Source organism: Ictalurus punctatus, chromosome 23 (genome assembly GCF_001660625.3).
Source record: "Ictalurus punctatus breed USDA103 chromosome 23, Coco_2.0, whole genome shotgun sequence".
Lineage (NCBI taxonomy): Eukaryota > Metazoa > Chordata > Actinopteri > Siluriformes > Ictaluridae > Ictalurus > Ictalurus punctatus.
In genome coordinates this window covers 18670869-18690868 of record NC_030438.2, presented here as the reverse complement: position 1 = coordinate 18690868, position 20000 = coordinate 18670869, and the positions used below count along the sequence as shown (strand labels likewise).

Genomic DNA, 20000 nt, shown 5'->3' with positions numbered 1-20000 from the left:
CCATCATCTCATCTCCTCTTCATCTCATCTCCTCATCATCTCATCTCCCCATCATCTCATCTCTTCATCATCTCATCTCCTCATCATCTCATCTCCCCATCATCTCATCTCCTCATCATCTCATCTCCTCATCATCTCATCTCCCCATCATCTCATCTCCTCATCATCTCATCTCCTCATCATCTCATCTCCCCATCATCTCATCTCCTCTTCATCTCATCTCCTCATCATCTCATCTCCTCTTCATCTCATCTCCCCATCATCTCATCTCTTCATCATCTCATCTCCTCATCATCTCATCTCCCCATCATCTCATCTCCAGATCATCTTTTCTTCTCATTATCTTATCTCCTGACCATTTCATTCCCTGATCATCTCATTCCCTGAGCATCTTATCTCCTCATCTTCTTATCTTCTGATTGTCTCATCTCCTCATCATCTCATCTCCAGATCATCTCATCTCCTCATCATCTCATCTCATCTCTTCATCTTACCTCCTCATCATCTCATCTCTTCATCATCTCATCTCCAGATCATCTCATCTCCGGATCATCTTTTCTTCTCATTATCTTATCTCCTGACCATTTCATTCCTTGATCATCTCATTTCCTGAGCATCTTATCTCCTCATCTTCTTATCTTCTGTTTGTCTCATCTCCTCATCATCTCATTTCCTGACCATCTCATCTCTTCAGTATCTCATCATCTTATCTCATCTCTTCATCTTACCTCCTCATCATCTCATCCACTCATCATATCATCTCCCCATCATCTCATCTCCCCATCATCTCATCTCCCCGTCATCTCATCTCCTCGTCATCTCATCTCCTCGTCATCTCATCTCCTCATCGTCTCATCTCCTCGTCATCTCATCTCTTCATCGTCTCATCTCCTGATCATTTTATCTCCTGATCTCATCTTTTGTGCACAGTGTGCTTATATGGGTGTTTGAAATGTTTGCTAGCTGAAGAAACACAGATCCTGATTCGCAGTAAAAGTGTTTGAGGAAGTGTTTGACATTTGAAGACTCGAGGTTCTTCAGCTTGGATTCTGTAATCACATGCTTGTGTGCAGTTGCTTCTGGTAGGAGTTAGAGCGAGGATTCAGCTCTGACAGGAGAAGATATCTGCGAGGTTGACAGAATGAGGTCAATACAAGGCACCGTGAGGTCATCCTACAACAGAAAGTGCAGCATGGTGCAGTGGAGATGTTTGTAAAGACCAGTGAACTCGTAGCCGCTTCTCTTTCTGTACAGGCCTGCGGGCGTATGGAGTGGTGCATTGTGGGTAGGGAAGTAAGAGCTCTGAGTGTTGTTTGCAGAAGAAACACAGCGAATGATCTAACACATGTAGACATGCTGAAGCACTGTAGAGGAGGAGGTCACATGACCTCAGGACCAGCTCCAGGACAGACTCCCAATCTTCCTCTGTCACCAGGTCACATGACCGGCTTAATCCTATTGGCCAAGATCAGCCACGCCCACTCCTCAGATCCCACCTATAATAAACGCTTGGAGTTTTTCTTTCGTTCTTTCTTTCTTTCGTTCTTTCTTTCTTTTATCACTTTTACATTTCTTTGTTTATTTTTTCTTTATTTAGATTTATTTATTTCTTCCTTTCACTCTCTTTTCCACTTCTTGCATTAATTTTCTTCCCTTTTTTGTATTTTTATTTTTTACTCATATTATTTTGTCTTTCTTTCTTTTTTTTTCTTTCTTATTTATTTATTTATTTATTTTTCTTTCTTTTATTACTTTCTTCATATGTCTTTGTTTCTTTCTTTCTTTCTTTCTTTCTTTCTCGTTTAGATTTATTTCTTTCTTCCTTTCACTCTCTTTTCCACTTCTTGCATTCATTTTCTTCCCTTTTTTTTTGTATTTTTATTTTTACGTTTTACTCATATTATTTTGTCTTTCTTTCTTTCTTTCTTTCTTTCTTTTTTCTTTCTTATTTATTTATTTATTTATTTTTTCTTTCTTTTATTACTTCCTTTATATGTCTTTGTTTTTTTTCTTTCGTTCTTTCCTTCTTGTTTAGATTTATTTATTTATGTATTCCTCTTGCTCTCTTCTTCGCTTCTTTTCTCTTTTTTTTTACTCATGTGTTCTTGTCTTTCTTTTGTCTTTATTATTTATTTATTTATTTTTGGGGTTTTTTTTCTGTTTGTCTCTCCTTCACTTATTTTCGTTTGTTTCTTTCTCAGCGTATTATATATATATATATATAAAATTGTTTCATTTTATCTCCACTTTCTTTCTTCCTTTGTCTTTCTTTCACTTCTTGCTTTAATTTTCTTTCCTTTCTCTTCATTTTTCCCCCCTCGTACGTTCTCGTATCTTCCTCTCTTTTATTTAGCACGTTCCATCACTTCTTCCTTTACTCGCGTGACCTGTTCTTTTTTTTTTTCTCCTCTTCCTTCTCCGACTTCATTTTCTCAATTTCAACGGTACTTCTGAGATCTCGAAGCTTCCTCTCCACTCCTCCATCACTCCCAGCTGTTCGTCAGCTGTGTGTTTTCCCCAGGAAATGCAGTCTGTCCGCTTTCCCACCGCTCTACTCTCCATGCTGCTCTGAACACAGTCACAGTGTTTGGTTTCTGCTGAAATTCTTGTCTGAACTCATAAGAGAAATCCAGAAGACATGTGCTTCCTGGTCATTACAGTGTGTCAGGATTCCTGTGCTCTCAACAATCCCACACACCTCCTCATTAACAGCATGTACACAGTGTGTGTGTCTGTGTGTGTGTGTGTGTGAGAGAGAGAGAGAGAATTTTAACAGCAACACTGGCAGTAGTGCAGCTGCAAATCTCAGGTTTATATTAATATTAATGCACTTGTTCTAATACGTTATTGTTTCTATTAACATCGAGAGCGAGAGAGATGAACCGGCTAGCGAGAGAACAACTCTTTATAGCTGCTGTAACATAAGCGAGAAGAAGAACTGACTTGTTTTATGGACGTTCCAAAACATTAATTGTAACTATAAATGGATAAAACCTGCACCATGTTGTTTAATAAATACACGATCGTAGTGTTTGCGAATTGCGTTAGTTATTAGAAGAATAAACCACTTCACATCCTGCTATTATTGGAAAATCATAACACTTCCACTTCATCACAGCATCCCATCATCGATTCAGTTCAGTTTGATTTGTAGAGCGCTTTTAACAATGGACCTCTCAAAGCAGCTTTACAGAAACATATAAACACAGGATATAATCTTTTAAGTGTGTGGATTGATCCCTATCGGGCGAGCCGGTGGTGACGGTGGCGAGGGAAAAACTCCCTGAGATGATACGAGGAAGAAACCTCGAGAGGAACCGGACTCAGACGGGAACCCGTCCTCATCTGGGGAACGACGGATCGTGTGAACGTAAAAGAAAGTTCGTTATGGTGTTTAATATGAAGTCTGTTTGTTGAGCTAGTCCACTGTTCACTAAAGCAGACCTGAGTGCAGAACTGCATGTTGTAATCGCAGTCTTAAGGCCATCGCAGCAACCGTAGTCCCAGCAACCACAGCGAGAACGTCCATGTGGAATTGAGGTCCAAAGCCATTTCCATGGTACTTCAAGCGGCACCGTCCTCGGCGATCTCCAGGCTGTAGCCTCCAGTTGATGAGAGGTCCATCAAGAGGTAGGGCATCCAGATGGTTCAGGCAGGTCCGGAGAGCAGAACCGGTGAGGATCACTGGCATCTCCATACGATCATGTGAGGCTTGACAGAAATATTGATATTTTTTTCCCTGATTATTTTCCTATAAGAGCACAACACCGAGTGGTTTATTTCTTACATATCATTTGTTCAGCATAGTGCTGTGTACTGAAAGGTCCAAAGGTCTGAGTCCAATCAAGTCTGTGTAGCTCAGACAATCCCGAGGTCAGTCATCCGGCCATATCCTTGTACTCCCGAATTCTGCTCTGTATCCTCTACTGACTCTGATATTCAGTCCTGCGCTGGAGAAAAGATAAAACAAAAAAACCCTTTCCGGAGGATGATGGATTTATAGATTTTGTGTCTTGTGCTGTGGATTTGACCGTCTGAACCTTTCTGTTCATATTCAGGGTACATCGAGGAGGCGTGCATCATCCCGTGCCCCTCAGACTGCAAACTCAGCGAGTGGTCCAACTGGTCCCGCTGTAGCAAGTCCTGTGGCAGTGGGGTCAAAGTTCGCTCCAAATGGCTTCGGGAGAAACCGTATAACGGTGGGAGACCCTGCCCCAAGCTCGACCACGTCAATCAGGTACTGCTGAGAATGTAAACATATAGAAATGGGAAGAATCTCGCATGAGTTACAAACCACCTCTGAACACAAGATGCTTACAGATAGTTTCACAATGCAATGTTTCCACCATTGGTTCTCAAACTGGTGTCCGGGGACCTCCAGGGGTCTGTGAGCATGTTCTCCCTGTGCTTCGGGGGCTTCCTCCGGGTACTCCAGTTTCCTCCCTGAGTCCAAAGACATGTAGGCTGATTGGTATTTCCAAAATTGTCCTTGGTGTGTGAATGTGTGTGAGCTCTGAGATGGATTTGCCCCCTGTCCAGGGTGTGCCCCGAGTACCCTGTGAAAGGCTCCAGGCTCTTCAGGCATGGATGGCTGGATGGCTGGATGGATGGATGGCTGGCTGGATGGCTGGATGGATGGATGGCTGGCTGGATGGCTGGATGGATGGATGGCTGGCTGGATGGCTGGATGGATGGATGGATGGATGGATTGTTGGATGGATGGATGGCTGGATGGATGGATGGCTGGATGGATGGATGGATGGATGGATGAATGGATGGAAGGCTGGATGGCTGGATGGATGGCTGGATGGATGGATGGATGGCTGGATGGATGGATGGATGGCTGGATGGATGGATGGATGGCTGGATGGATGGTTGGATGGATGGATGGCTGGATGGATGGATGGATGGATGGATGGAAGGCTGGATGGCTGGATGGATGGCTGGATGGATGGATGGATGGCTGGATGGATGGATGGATGGCTGGATGGATGGATGGCTGGATGGATGGCTGGATGGCTGGATGGATGGCTGGATGGATGGATGGATGGCTGGATGGATGGCTGGATGGATGGATGGATGGATGGATGGAAGGCTGGATGGCTGGATGGATGGCTGGATGGATGGATGGATGGCTGGATGGATGGATGGCTGGATGGATGGCTGGATGGATGGCTGGATGGCTGGATGGATTGTTGGATGGATGGATGGCTGGATGGATGGATGGATGGCTGGATGGATGGTTGGATGGATGGATGGCTGGATGGATGGTTGGATGGATGGATGGCTGGATGGTTGGATGGATGGATGGCTGGATGGTTGGATGGATGGATGGATGGATGGATGGATGGCTGGATGGATGGATGGATGGATGGATGGATGGTTGGATGGATGGTTGGATGGATGGATGGATGGATGGATTAAAAGTTTATTATTATTGTGGGTCCAGGTTTTTTATCTGCTACCAAGAAAAGTATTTGTTATTCATCCAAAACACAAATGCAGTTTTTACCCCAAACTCTTAAAGCATCATTCTTTAATAATAATAATAATAATAATAATAATAATAATAATCCATATAAAGTGTTTTTTTTAATTGAAAACAACATTATTGGTCGCTTTCAATTCAATTATTAAACAATTGTTGATTAAGTATGAAACGATTACAGTTCCATATCTGTTTTTTTGTTGTGTTTTTTTTTTGTTGTTGTTGTTTTTTTTTACAAATGATGAAATAAAACCTCTCGGGTATAGCCTCGTCATAATTCCACATTCCTCATATTTGACAACCATCAAATCCACGAGAGCTGCATTTTTCCAGAAACGGTGTTTTCTTTCTGGATGAGAAGTACGCAGTGAAAAATAACTCGTTTATAGTTTGGGAAACGAGTGAGGCAGGAAAGAATGTGAGAAACGTGTCAGCATTTTAATGCCATCTCTATTTTTACATGTTCCTGAAATACTTCTCATCAGACCTGAGGCTCCCCGAGGCGCTAAGATTTCGGGATGATTTAATTTGCTAAACGATACACTTTCTCTCTCTCTCTCTCTCTCTCTCTCTCTCTCTCTCTCTCTCTCTCTCTCTCTCTCTCTCTCTCTATTTCTGAGCAGATTACTGGAGCTGTGTTATTATTTGAGATATTTATTTTCTGTGTGAAGCCCCATGCTTCTTATTTGCTCTGATGATTATGCAGTACAATATTTTCTACATATTCTTTTGTCATATCATTCATTTTCTCATGTCTCCTTTTTTCCCTCTCTCTCTGATTATCTCCCGATACGCTGCTCGAGCACAGGCACAGGTAAGTTTGAAAGAAATAATCCTTATTTTTGCAAAATGTGTCATTTCCTGCGCACTGAAGCGTGTGACTTTCTCGCTGGTAGAGAAAGCAGGTGTTTAAGTGCGCCGTCTTTCTGGACACAGAGACTCTAATTAGTTTTGAGTCCTTTTATTTGGCATGACACAGCCGTCATGATGCTCGTGTGTGCGTGTGTGTGTGTGTGCGTGTGCGCGTGTGTTCCGCAGGTGTACGAGGTGGTGCCGTGCGTGAGCGACTGCTCTCAGTACGTGTGGGTGGCCGAGCCGTGGAGCGCGTGGAAAGTCAGCAACGTGGACCTGAAGGAGAACTGCGGTGACGGGGTGCAGACCAGGAAGGTCAGGTACGGCTCCTTTAACGCTCCTTTAGCCAAACTTGTTTCCCAGTCTTTTTTTTTTTTAAAGGTGCAATCTGTAAGTTTCTAAATCGAAGGGGTTCTAAACCTGGGACATATCTATCATTTCCAGGACACTTTAGGAAAATGTGATCTGTGAAACTCACATGCAGCGGAATTTTCTAGTCTATTCATTTCAAGCTTGTGTTTGGATTTTTTTTTTCTTTTTTTTTCTGGCCCGTAAATAAGCACCGCCCCTCCCCCTCCTCCTTCAGTCAGAACAGACCTGCTCAGCTTCTGGCTCTTTTTTTTGTTTGTTAAGCAAGAATGTGATTTGCCGGGGGAAAACAGCCCTGTTTTAATAACGCTTTGAACATAGCGCGATCGCGGGCTTAGCAATCAAAAGTTCGAACGTGGAACTTAATTATGCAATATTATACGTGTTATTACGATCATATTAATATCATTATAAAAACAAATGTCAGTCTGTTCTTTGTCTATTTATTTGAAACTTGAAAAAAGCATTTTTTGTTGAATTTTTTTTGTGTGTGTGTGTGTGTAATTATATCTATTGCTACAATCCCCCATGGAGGGAAAATATAATGATTAAAAACGACTCTATTTGAATCTTAACATTCAGAAATATATTTGCCTTCTGTGCCTGAAGTAATAATTCCAGCAAACACATGAGGTGCGTAATATTTGCAGATTGAGTTGATATAAAATAATTAAACAAGTCTCTGCTAATCATAAGACAGACTATTTATTATTATTATTATCATCATTAGCATTTTAATCCTAAAAGAAGTCCTTCGTACAGGTGCATGCTGAACACCGTCGATGGCCCCACTGACGTGGTGGAAGATTACCTGTGTGACCCGGAGGAGATTCCCGCAGGTACACGTGAGAGCAGGCTGCCGTGTCCGGATCAATGCGTGCTGTCCGAGTGGAGCTCCTGGACCAACTGCCAGCTGGTGAGAGAGGAGACACCTCCGATCTCCGTCTGTAACGCTTCTACTGTTGCTGTTCACACAGGGATGAGTACAGATACCACACCTTTTTTTCTGATGAAAGGAGGGGGGGGGGGGGGGGGGGGCAAAACTTTTGAACTGTATCTAGATTTCTACTTATTGTGTAATTAGTCCCTTCTTTTGTAGCTCATGGTTTGGTGTAATAATGAGGAGAATGGAGTGAGGCTGTGTGGAGAGGAACCGATAAAAGTGCTATATTTTAGGTTTCGGGGTCTCCTGCCTCGTTCTCTTTCCACACACTCGCACATTTTCACCGCAGCTTCACGCAGGAGCCGCTTGCTTTTGCTTCTTGTACACGTGCTGAGCGTTTTGGGGGGATTTGGGGGGATTTGGGGGGTTTTTTTGGCTGCTAAATTAAAGTGAGTTTATTCGAATTCATTAAAGTTAGTTACACTTCTCGTTAACGCTCGCTCGGTTGATTAGTCGGACCGGTCCGGTGTTTAATCAGCCGGTTTTATTCGTCCTGTTCCTGCTTTCTTCCTACTTGGTCTTTCTGGCTGCGTTTACGCCTCTCTGTATTTCTAACCTTCACTCTCGAATCTAGTGATTTAAAATGACTTTAAAACTGTATGCATGCCATCTGTCTGTCTGTCTGTCTGTCTGTCTGCATACAGTACCAACCTGTGTATGTTAAACTGTCTATCTGTCTGTCTGTCTGTCTGTCTGTCTGCATACAGTACTAACCTGTGTCTGTTAAACTGTGTCTATCTGTCTGTCTGTCTGTCTGTCTGTCTGTCTGCATACAGTACCACCCTGTGTCTGTTAAACTCTGTCTGTCTGTCTGTCTGTCTGTCTGTCTGTCTGTCTGCATACAGTACCAACCTGTGTCTGTTAAACTGTCTATCTGTCTGTCTGTCTGTCTGTCTGTTTGCATACAGTACCACCCTGTGTCTGTTAAACTGTGTCTATCTGTCTGTCTGTTTGTCTGTCTGTCTGCATACAGTACCAACCTGTGTCTGTTAAACTGTCTATCTGTCTGTCTGTTTGTCTGTCTGTCTGCATACAGTACTAACCTGTGTCTGTTAAACTGTGTCTATCTGTCTGTCTGTCTGTCTGTCTGTCTGTCCGCATACAGTACTAACCTGTGTCTGTTAAACTGTGTCTATCTGTCTGTCTGTCTGTCTGTCTGTCTGTCTGCATACAGTACCACCCTGTGTCTGTTAAACTGTGTCTATCTGTCTGTCTGTCTGTTAAACTGTCTGTCTGTCTGTCTGTCTGCATACAGTACCACCCTGTGTCTGTTAAACTGTCTATCTGTCTCTTTCTGTCTGCCTCTCCATATATTTGTGTGTCTCCATCACCCTGTCTATCTGTCCATCTGTTTGTCTGTCTATCCACTCATCCCTTCACACCCCCCACACGTTCTCATTCTGCCTACCTGCCTGCTTACCTGTCTTATCTTTATTTATCTATTTCTCCACCCGTCCCTTCATCCTACCCACCCATTCACCTGTCTGTCTATCCGTCCTTAGCTAAGAACTCGAGTAACTCTAGATCCCCTGTTCTTCTTTGATTCGTTTTTTCAGCAGCAGCAGCAGTGGAGTGTTAGTAAACTTCGAGCGAGTCCAAATCAGGTCTTTTAATCTTCTCTCCTTTCTTATGTTATAATCGCTCCACAGTGAACTTCTCGGGGTGAATTAAAAAAATAAAAAAAATTTTTAAGCTCCTTACAGCTCATTAAAAGTGTCTGAATCAAACACCAATTAATCTTTTCTCACGATTTACCAAATCACAGCGCAGAAGAAGCGAAACTCGTTTACAGAAGAAAAAAACAACGACTGTGTGACTAAAGAGAATTCGTCAGTTACATTCGTGTGTTTATGCAAATGAAGCTGTGTAGACGTAAACGGCTAATTGGTGGTTTTCGGGTCGTCGCTAATTTCGAGCTCGGCGTTCACACTTTTTGCCTCGGGATCGTTCGGACTGCGGTCTCCTTTTTCTTCCTCTCCTGCGCCTTCTTTTTCCCTGCCGGCTCTGACGAGTCGTTAATCACACGCTATTCAGTTTGACGGCCCGTCATCACAGCTTCCGAGTGTGGAGTCATGCCCCACATGTGTTATTCATGACACCGGGGCAGTGATCCCAGCATTCTCTCGCTTTAAATAAAAAAAAAAAAGCAAACACTCTCTCTCATGCTGCTGTGTGGTTTCTCTCTCTCTCTCTCTCTCTCTCTCTCTCTCTCTCTCTCTCTCTCTCTCTCTCTCTCTCTCTCTCTCTTTTTTCAGTCTCTCAGTAATCTAGGTTATGATGTCAGGGGGATCTCATTATTTTCAGCACTCTGAAAGACTCCGGTGATGATTGTCATCCACTGAGGGCTGGAAAAATCTCTTCTTCTTCTTCTTCTTCTTTTTTATTTATTTTTTTGATGAACTTACTCCAACATTACCTGCCGATTGAACAGAACCGGGCTGTGTTTGTTCCTTATGAGTGGCCATCTGCCGTGTTGTGTATACGCTTGTCTTTGGGCTTAATTATGAACTCTAGTTATGTTGTGTGTGTGTGTGTGTGTGTGTGTGTGTGTGTGTGTGTGTGTGTGTTAAAGCCTTGTAGCGACCAAGGGGATCGACAGAGAACAGCTTACGCACTTCGCATGCCCAAAGAAGGGGAGGAGTGCCCCAAAAGCATGGAGGCGGAGCCGTGCGTGTTCAACAGGAACTGCTTCCATTACAGCTACAACATCACAGGTCACTGAAATCCTGGATTCTGATTGGTCAGAAGCTGTCGATTCATTTTCCAGAACAGCGCCGCAGCTCCAAATCACAGCTTTCTATTTAATTGGCTCGTTCTAATTCTACATTAGCGTTTCTATGGGAACAGTTCGTTCAGGGGGACTTGCGTGGCGAACATAACAAGCCTAATAATAGAAAACGGTGGTGTTATTTCACAAAGAAAGACGAATAGTTGTAGATACAGTGACAGTGTCTTGATCTTCGGAGGGCGCCGCTAAAGAGCAACACGTCAGTGCTTTTGGTCTTTCGTCCCCGGGGTCACAAAGCCATTTCGGCCCACGCTTTGCGAGCGTCATGCCTGAAATCAGTGCTAGGGAAGCTTTTTAGCGCTCTCTATCTGGCCTTTCTTTTCTGTTTCTTGCCTGTCTTTTGTCGACTCCGTACAGATATACAGATCAACACGCTCAACACATCACATTCTATTCCGGTCAAAATGACCACTTTCTTTTTCACTTTTTTTTTTTTAATTAAAAATGTCATTAAAGATTCATTTTACATTCACTTTTTTTTTTTTTGTATAAATCTTTGATTGTCTTTTTTTAATTACCGTTAAAACCTATTCGTTTATGCTTATGTTATGTTTTGTTACGTTATTCGCGCTATTGTGGGGAGATCCTGATGACGCCACGTCTATGGCCGGGAGTCTAGAGAACAAAATTGGCCGTGGGAGGGGCATACTCTGACCTCCTGTCAATCACAGTGACAGTAGCCAGTCGTGGGTTATCTATGAGAGTCAAGTATGCGGAAGAGGGCGGATAGCGCTTTCCCCTGAGTGCGTTACACCGCCCTGTGACGCAGCATGAGCAGTAGTTAGAACGGATGCAGTCGGTTGGGTTCACGTGTCTTTGAAGAAGCACGTGTTAGCCTTTTCCCTCCCCGACTGGGAGCTGTCATGTGATAGGAGAGAGAAGACTGGCGGGTGACCAAAAATTCCTCGAGACCGGAAGGGCTTTTTGTATACGTATGTTCATATTGCTAATAATTAGCATACATATTATATATTATGCTTAGAGTATGCTAATGATGATTTGTTCAGCTGTAAAATCACAAAACATGACATGCTGATCAGACATCCGTCGCTTTCCTGTTGCTCAAATGAACAAAAAAAAAGTCTCTATAAATGTCTGTGTTTACTTTAGATCTTACGTACTGTAGGAGTCATGCAGTCTTATTAACACTGTCGTTGTCGATAACATTTTTAGTGTGTGTGTGTGTGTGTGTAACACTCAGACTGGAGCACGTGTCAGTTAAGTGCCAGCGCCGTGTGTGGACGAGGGCTGAAGACCCGCATGGTGGACTGTGTGAGAAGTGACGGCAAGTCGGTGGACCTCAGGTTCTGCCAGGAGGTTTGTTCAGTGTATCAGTATGCACATTAATTACACATGTCCCAAGGGGTTATTACAGCATTATTACAGCACACCACAGCTCAAACGTTGATCGATGACTTGCTGGAGTTTCGTCGAGGTCGCAAACTTTGCTAAACTCACACGTGGTAACATTTTCCATAAAGGCCATGTTTACATGCGATATGATCTATGAATAGTTTCATTATATGTAATAATGTGTTCATAAGGCATTATACACAATGTTGTAATTATTTATAATAAAAAAGGCCCTCATAGCAATTATCACGGTTTATTGCGATTTCTTAGCAAGTAAAACCGTTTATAGCTTCATAAATTGTTCAGGAAATTCATTATGAGTCACGTCTATAACACCACGTATCGTCTTCTTAGCGCATTACGTTTAGTCGCAGACGGACCGAGAAGTTCTTTTGGAAGTTTTGCAGTTTCTGATTTCTCTGATTTTTATCATTCTTTGGCATACTTATACAAAGCTGTGTTATGAACACTGCTCATAATGTAAACAATTTATAACGCATCAGAAAGCTAGCTATACGCTAACACATACATTACTATGTTGTGTCAGCTACCACTTTTTAGCCGAGTCGGTTTCTGGGCAACCAAAAACATTGGACTGGGCAGCATACGGGATGTTTTACTCGCTAATACATTTAGCAAGTAAGATTTGTCCAGCACTGGACACTTTACATACTGTACACGCTACAAGTCTAAAAAGGACAACAGAGGTCCTAAATCTCCCACAATGCACTTTTTGCAACAGGACACTAAACCCTGACACCTTTGTACTAAATGTACATAAGACGTAGCCTTGAGAGAGCCACTCCCGTGATTAGCATTAGTGCCTCAGTGTAGTGTTGTTGTTGTTGTTGTTGTTGTTGATTCAAGATGGAATAAAAACTGTTCTTGGATTTAGTTTTTCAGACCCCACTGGGTTAAGATCATTCCAAGTCACTGTAATTGGACCCTGTGAGTTTTTTTTGAATGTTTTTATGCCTTTCATTTATGAAAAGTCATCATAGTCTATAACCATGTTTATAAAGCATTTATAAATTCTTAATAGAATTCATTATATGTGTCGTTTGTGACACTTGTAATCATCAATACCAAAGGGCGTGTAATCTACCGAGTGTAGATTATTAACAGACGTACTGTATAATTATAAACGCTTCTACTGTGAATTGTATTCGTCAGGTCTAGGTAAAGTGACACGTTTTGAGCAAACCTTTGTTAAAGTCATCACTTATTTTTCAGTCATATATAGATTTAGAGCATTGCATTTCCAAAAGCTGCAGTAAGGCTTTGTAGTATGTTGTAAATTTATGAAGGTTTGTAGTGTGTCGCAACGCTATACTGCAAAACTGTACAAAATTTTGTGTTGTAAAGTTTCGCCGTATGTTGTAAATTTGTACCGTTTTGTCGTATATTATGCAGTTCTGTACTCTGTTGTATAGGTTTGTAGTCTGTCGAAAGTTTTAAAGGTCTATAGTATGTTGTAAAGTTGTAACATTTTGCCGTATGTTGCAGACTTGTAAAGTTTTGTAGTTTATTATACAATTCTGTAACGTGTCGTAAAGGTTTGTAGTCTGTCGAAAGTTATAAAGGTGTATAGTATGTTGTAAACTTGTCAAGTTTCGTACTATGGGATACAGTTTTGTACTGTGTTATAAAGTTTTATCGTATACTGAACGTTGTAAAGTTTTACAGTATGTTATAAAGCTGTAACAGTTTGTAGTATGTTGTAAAGCTTTATACTGCAGAACCGTACAACTCTACAAAATACCATAAAAACATCACGGCATCCTACAGAACAACGTATTACAAAACAACGGTGTACTGGGGAATTTCGGAGTGTGTTGTGAAGTTGTTAAGCTTTGTGGTACGCTGTAAAGTTGTAAAGTTTTATAGTATGTTCTAAGCGTTATAGTATGTCGTAAAGTTTAGTGGTAGGATTGCATGATACGCACTCTGGCATAATGAATTATTCAAATATTATCTTAAATTATTTTAAAGATTTCATCTATTAAAGAAACAAAACTGTAGTGTATTGTGAGGTTTTGTAATATGTTGTAAAGTTGTAAAACTTCTGTATCATGGTGTAAAGTTGTTTAGTAGTAGGATTTCATGTTGGTCGCTCTGGTGTAATTCGTCATTAAGGAACTCCGTTACTTTAAATAGTTTTAATCTGTCGTACCGTGCAAAGGTCTTGGTGATATGTTATAAACATACTTATACTCATACTTATAATGCGACATGGTAGCACTCCAGGAAGGTGACAAAAAAAGGCGTGTTCGTAAAAGCATTTTCATAAAAAAATTATAACATTGTGTATGGTGCTTTATGAATGGATGATAATATGATATTCAGAGCTCTTTACAAATATGACCTTCATAAGAAGTATCTGCTCTTTACAAAGCGAGTGTGAGTACTGATGCTGTGTTATCTGTGTGTGTCTGTACGTTAGCTGGGTTTGGAGAGGACGTGGCAGATGAATGCATCCTGTATGGTAGAGTGCCCAGTAAACTGCCAGCTCTCTGAGTGGTCAGCGTGGACAGAGTGCTCTCAGACCTGTGGCCTGGAGGGTGAGGGCAAACAATAATGACACTTTCATATACTCCATAAATCTGAGATACTGATTATATCGTTACTCGTTTAATATGACGGCCGAAGAGACAAACGGTCGTTGAACTGCATGTCATATAACGGATCAGATAAAATAATAAGGATTGTGGAAAAGTCTGGAACATCTACAAATTTGACATGTTGGACTTTACAGTTCGTTGACTGAAGGTGGAGGTGCCAATAATTTTGAAAGCGCTGTTTGAAAACACAAAGCTCAAATCAATTGTTCGAACGTTTCGTCATCCGTCCATCCACTTTTGCAACCTTCCATCTACCCAACTCACACACACACACACACACACACACGCACACACCACCCATCCAATCCTCCACCCACAGACCCTCCATCCATCCAGACAGCTCCCTAACAACACATCCATCCAGCTTTTCATTCATTTTTGTATCCATCCATCCACCCATCCACTTTTTCAACCTCCCATCCACCCAACTCAATCATTAGCCCACTTCACCCATCCATCCATTCATCCATCCATCCATCCATCCATCTGTCCATTTACCAACCCATCCATCCACCCATATAATCAGTAACCCATCCCTTTAACTAACCCTTCCACCCATTCATCCATCTGTTCATCCAGCCAACCATCCACCCATTTTTGTGTCCATCCCTTCATCCATCCTTCCATCCAACATGGAAGTTTCTGAATAAATACTGAAAGATGGATAGATGATAGTAGAGCTTGTCTGACACCAACCAATCAAGAGGTGGATGAATGGATAGATAGATAGATAGATAGATAGACAGACAGACAGAGAGACAGATTGATAGACAGACAGACAGGCAGACAGATAGATAGATAGTCAAATGAACAGATAGATAGATAGATAGATAGATACTCTGTTTGTTGATCATTTTCCAATAACAGCATGATGCTGAGTGTTTTTTTTTTTTCATTTACATATCGGATGGCATTTTTTTTATGACTTAATAAAAGAGTAATGGATCTCTTCAAGCTTTCATGCATGGATAGCAGTGAACTTAACTCCACCCACACCTCGACCGTGGCATTTTTACATCTCAAATTCAGTTTTTTTCTGAGTAAGGGTGATGGGACAAAGCTGTCCGTCCATCTACGTGATCATATTGCTAATCAGAAGGACATCAGGGCTGTACAGAGAGCAGGGGATGAGTGTGTGTGTGTGTGTGTGTGTGTGTGTCTGTGTGTGTTTAAGGAGTGTGTTAATCCTGTGTGGCCAAAGCAGCAGGAAGCAGGATGAATTTAAATGCAGGCAGACAGAGGCGGAGAGTGACAGCTCGCAGCGAGTCTGGAAGACACAAGAACAGATAAAGAGACCGAGTCAGACAGAGAATGTGGCGGAATCTATTGTGCAGCGTGCAGACGCTACATTATCTCTCTCCGCCTGCTCTGTGATGGAGGCTGGAGAAATGTGTTTGTCCAAAAAAAAAAAAAAAAAACCTCCATTACAATATTCTGTTTTTATTTCTTTATTTGATAAGCTAATTCAGTTCTGCCGAATTACTGTACAAGTCTCAAGCCAGATCGTTCTTGTTCTTATCGGCTGAAAAACTATTTGGGAAAAAAATAAATAAATAATTGAAGCAAGTGTGAGTGAACAGGATGTTCAGGTAGATTTTAATTCCATTAGAACTACTTCAAAGCTCAATTGAATTAGTCTCCGTTTTAAATAATGCATAGCTGAATAATGAGTATAAACGGGATTAAATCTGTATATGAATTATTGATAGGTAATTAAATAAAAACTGTTCTTACTAAAGGACTCTAAGGTCTTTCAGACTCCACTGTACAGTACAGTAGTGCGTGATGTCATCGGGTCTACCAAAAACACAAGGCAACAACAGTGTTTAACATCCAAGCATCTACCCTTTCATCCGTCCATTCATACATCCGAAAATCCATCAGTCCATCCATATAACATCACGGGGGTTTAACATCCATCCGTCCATCTTTGCAACCTTCTATCCATCCCAATTCATTCACCGACATGCTCACTCATCCAAACAGCCTTCCATTCACCTATCCATTCACCCGACTATCCACCCATCCATTCACCCGACTATCCACCCATCCATTCACCCAACTATCCACCCATCCATTCACCCGACTATCCCCCCATCCATTCACCCGACTATCCACCCATCCATTCACCTATCCCTTCACCCATCCATTCACCCAACTATCCACCCATCCATTCACCTATCCCTTCACCCATCCATTCACCCAACTATCCACCCATCCATTCACCTATCCCTTCACCCATCCATTCACCTATCCCTTCACCCATCCATTCACCCGACTATCCACCCATCCATTCACCCGACTATCCACCCATCCATTCACCCGACTATCCACCCATCCATTCACCCGACTATCCACCCATCCATTCCCCCAACTATCCACCCATCCATTCACCTATCCCTTCACCCATCCATTCACCTATCCCTTCACCCATCCATTCACCCGACTATCCACCCATCCATTCACCCGACTATCCACCCATCCATTCACCCAACTATCCACCCATCCATTCACCCAACTATCCACCCATCCATTCACCCGACTATCCACCCATCCATTCACCCAACTATCCACCCATCCATTCACCTATCCCTTCACCCATCCATTCACCTATCCCTTCACCCATCCATTCACCCGACTATCCACCCATCCATTCACCCGACTATCCACCCATCCATTCACCCGACTATCCACCCATCCATTCACCCAACTATCCACCCATCCATTCACCTATCCCTTCACCCATCCATTCACCTATCCCTTCACCCATCCATTCACCCGACTATCCACCCATCCATTCACCCGACTATCCACCCATCCATTCACCCAACTATCCACCCATCCATTCACCCGACTATCCACCCATCCATTCACCTATCCCTTCACCCATCCATTCACCTATCCCTTCACCCATCCATTCACCCATCCATTCACCCAGCCATTCACCCATCCATTCACCCATCCATTCACCCAACTATCCACCCATCCATTTACCTATCCCTTCACCCATCCATTCACCCAGCCATTCACCTATCCCTTCACCCATCCATTCACCCAACTATCCACCCATCCATTCACCCAACTATCCACCCATCCATTCACCCGACTATCCACCCATCCATTCACCCAGCCATTCACCCATCCATTCACCCATCCATTCACCCAACTATCCACCCATCCATTCACCTATCCCTTCACCCATCCATTCACCTATCCCTTCACCCATCCATTCACCCAGCCATTCACCTATCCCTTCACCCATCCATTCACCTATCCCTTCACCCATCCCTTCACCCATCCATTCACCTATCCCTTCACCCATCCATTCACCCAACTATCCACCCATCCATTCACCTATCCCTTCACCCATCCATTCACCTATCCCTTCACCCATCCATTCACCCAGCCATTCACCTATCCCTTCACCCATCCATTCACCTATCCCTTCACCCATCCCTTCACCCATCCATTCACCTATCCCTTCACCCATCCATTCACCCAACTATCCACCCATCCATTCACCCAACTATCCACCCATCCATTCACCCGACTATCCACCCATCCATTCACCCGACTATCCACCCATCCATTCACCCAACTATCCACCCATCCATTCACCCGACTATCCACCCATCCATTCACCCGACTATCCACCCATCCATTCACCCGACTATCCACCCATCCATTCACCCGACTATCCACCCATCCATTCACCTATCCCTTCACCCATCCATTCACCCGACTATCCACTCATCCATTCACCCAACTATCCACCCATCCATTCACCCGACTATCCACCCATCCATTCACCCAACTATCCACCCATCCATTCACCCAACTATCCACCCATCCATTCACCCGACTATCCACCCATCCATTCACCCGACTATCCACCCATCCATTCACCCGACTATCCACCCATCCAATCACCCGACTATCCACCCATCCATTCACCTATCCCTTCACCCATCCATTCACCCGACTATCCACTCATCCATTCACCCGACTATCCACCCATCCATTCACCCGACTATCCACCCATCCATTCACCCGACTATCCACCCATCCATTCACCCGACTATCCACCCATCCATTCACCTATCCCTTCACCCATCCATTCACCCGACTATCCACCCATCCATTCACCCGACTATCCACCCATCCATTCACCCGACTATCCACCCATCCATTCACCCGACTATCCACCCATCCATTCACCTATCCCTTCACCCATCCATTCACCCGACTATCCACTCATCCATTCACCCAACTATCCACCCATCCATTCACCCAACTATCCACCCATCCATTCACCCGACTATCCACCCATCCATTCACCCGACTATCCACCCATCCATTCACCTATCCCTTGACCCATCCATTCACCCAACTATCCACCCATCCATTCATGCATCCCTTCACCCATCCATTCACCTATCCCTTCACCCATCCATTCACCCAACTATCCACCCATCCATTCACCTATCCAGCCAACCAACTATCCATTCATCTATCATCCATCCATCCAGCCAGCCACCCAGCCTTCAAACCACCCTTTAACCCATCTCCATCCATCCATCCATTCACCTATCCGTTCACTTTTTCATCCCAACTCATTCACCTACACACCCATCCATCCATCAATCCAACCATCCACTCATCGCTCTATCCATCCATTTGTCCACACATCCATCCACCAATCCACCCACATACCCACTAATCCCTCCCTCCCTTCACCCTTTCATTCTTTCATTCATCCCTTCACTCTTCCTTTTTCCGAACTCGTGCAACCATCCATTCATCCATCCATCTAACCACCCATTCAAACATCCATGCACAAAGCCCATGCATCCAACCACCCATGCTCCCTATCATCATCCCTCCATCTACCTCTCATCCATATACATACCTACTAACCTGTCCATCCATCCGTCCATCCACCCACACACTTACCCATCCACCCATCCTGTCATCCACATCTTTATCCTTCCTTTCATTCAATTCACCCCTTCTCAAACATCCATCCAGCCATCCAACCAACCTTCCACACACACATGCATCTTTCCATCCATCCTTCCATCCACCCATACAACATTATAAATGTTACCAGATAAATAGATTTGTGATATTCAGATACAGATATTCAGATTCGGTGCTGCAGTGTGGAATGAAGTTGCCGCTGCAGGTTCCTCGTCTGTTCCCAGAGGGATTCAGTATTTTTTTTCTCCACTTCCTGATTTACATTCCTACCAGAATACAGTTTAGACAAAGCAATAGAGACCACGGTGTAGATCAGAACTCCTGTGTTCATTTATCGGTCCACCTGTCCAGCGTGACACAACATAAACACGATGAAGTCACACAGATGGAAAATAAACGGTGTACTTTTCCTTCATCTCTTTCTTACGTCCTTTAATTATGTATGGAGCTGACACATTTTTAGCTGTAAGACACACCATCTCATCATGCAGCTGGTTTCTCAGGTCCCTGTTCCCCATCTCTCTCTCTCTCTCTCTCTCTCTCTCTCTCTCTCTCTCTCTCTCTCTCTCTCTCTCTCTTTCACACACACACACACACACACACACA

General features: G+C 43.2%; 1 protein-coding gene across 1 annotated transcript in view; it reads left to right on the top strand.

The window, feature by feature from the left end:
• LOC108256167 (thrombospondin type-1 domain-containing protein 7A) overlaps nucleotides 1–20000 on the top strand; it is a 116858-nt gene that overhangs the window by 80114 nt on the left and 16744 nt on the right. The window contains exons 15-21 of the mRNA XM_017452746.3: nucleotides 4059–4237; nucleotides 6297–6302; nucleotides 6527–6660; nucleotides 7472–7625; nucleotides 10225–10366; nucleotides 11642–11757; nucleotides 14237–14354. Of these exons, the coding sequence (XP_017308235.1) occupies nucleotides 4059–4237; nucleotides 6297–6302; nucleotides 6527–6660; nucleotides 7472–7625; nucleotides 10225–10366; nucleotides 11642–11757; nucleotides 14237–14354 (849 nt within the window). The remainder of the gene's footprint in view (nucleotides 1–4058; nucleotides 4238–6296; nucleotides 6303–6526; nucleotides 6661–7471; nucleotides 7626–10224; nucleotides 10367–11641; nucleotides 11758–14236; nucleotides 14355–20000) is intronic.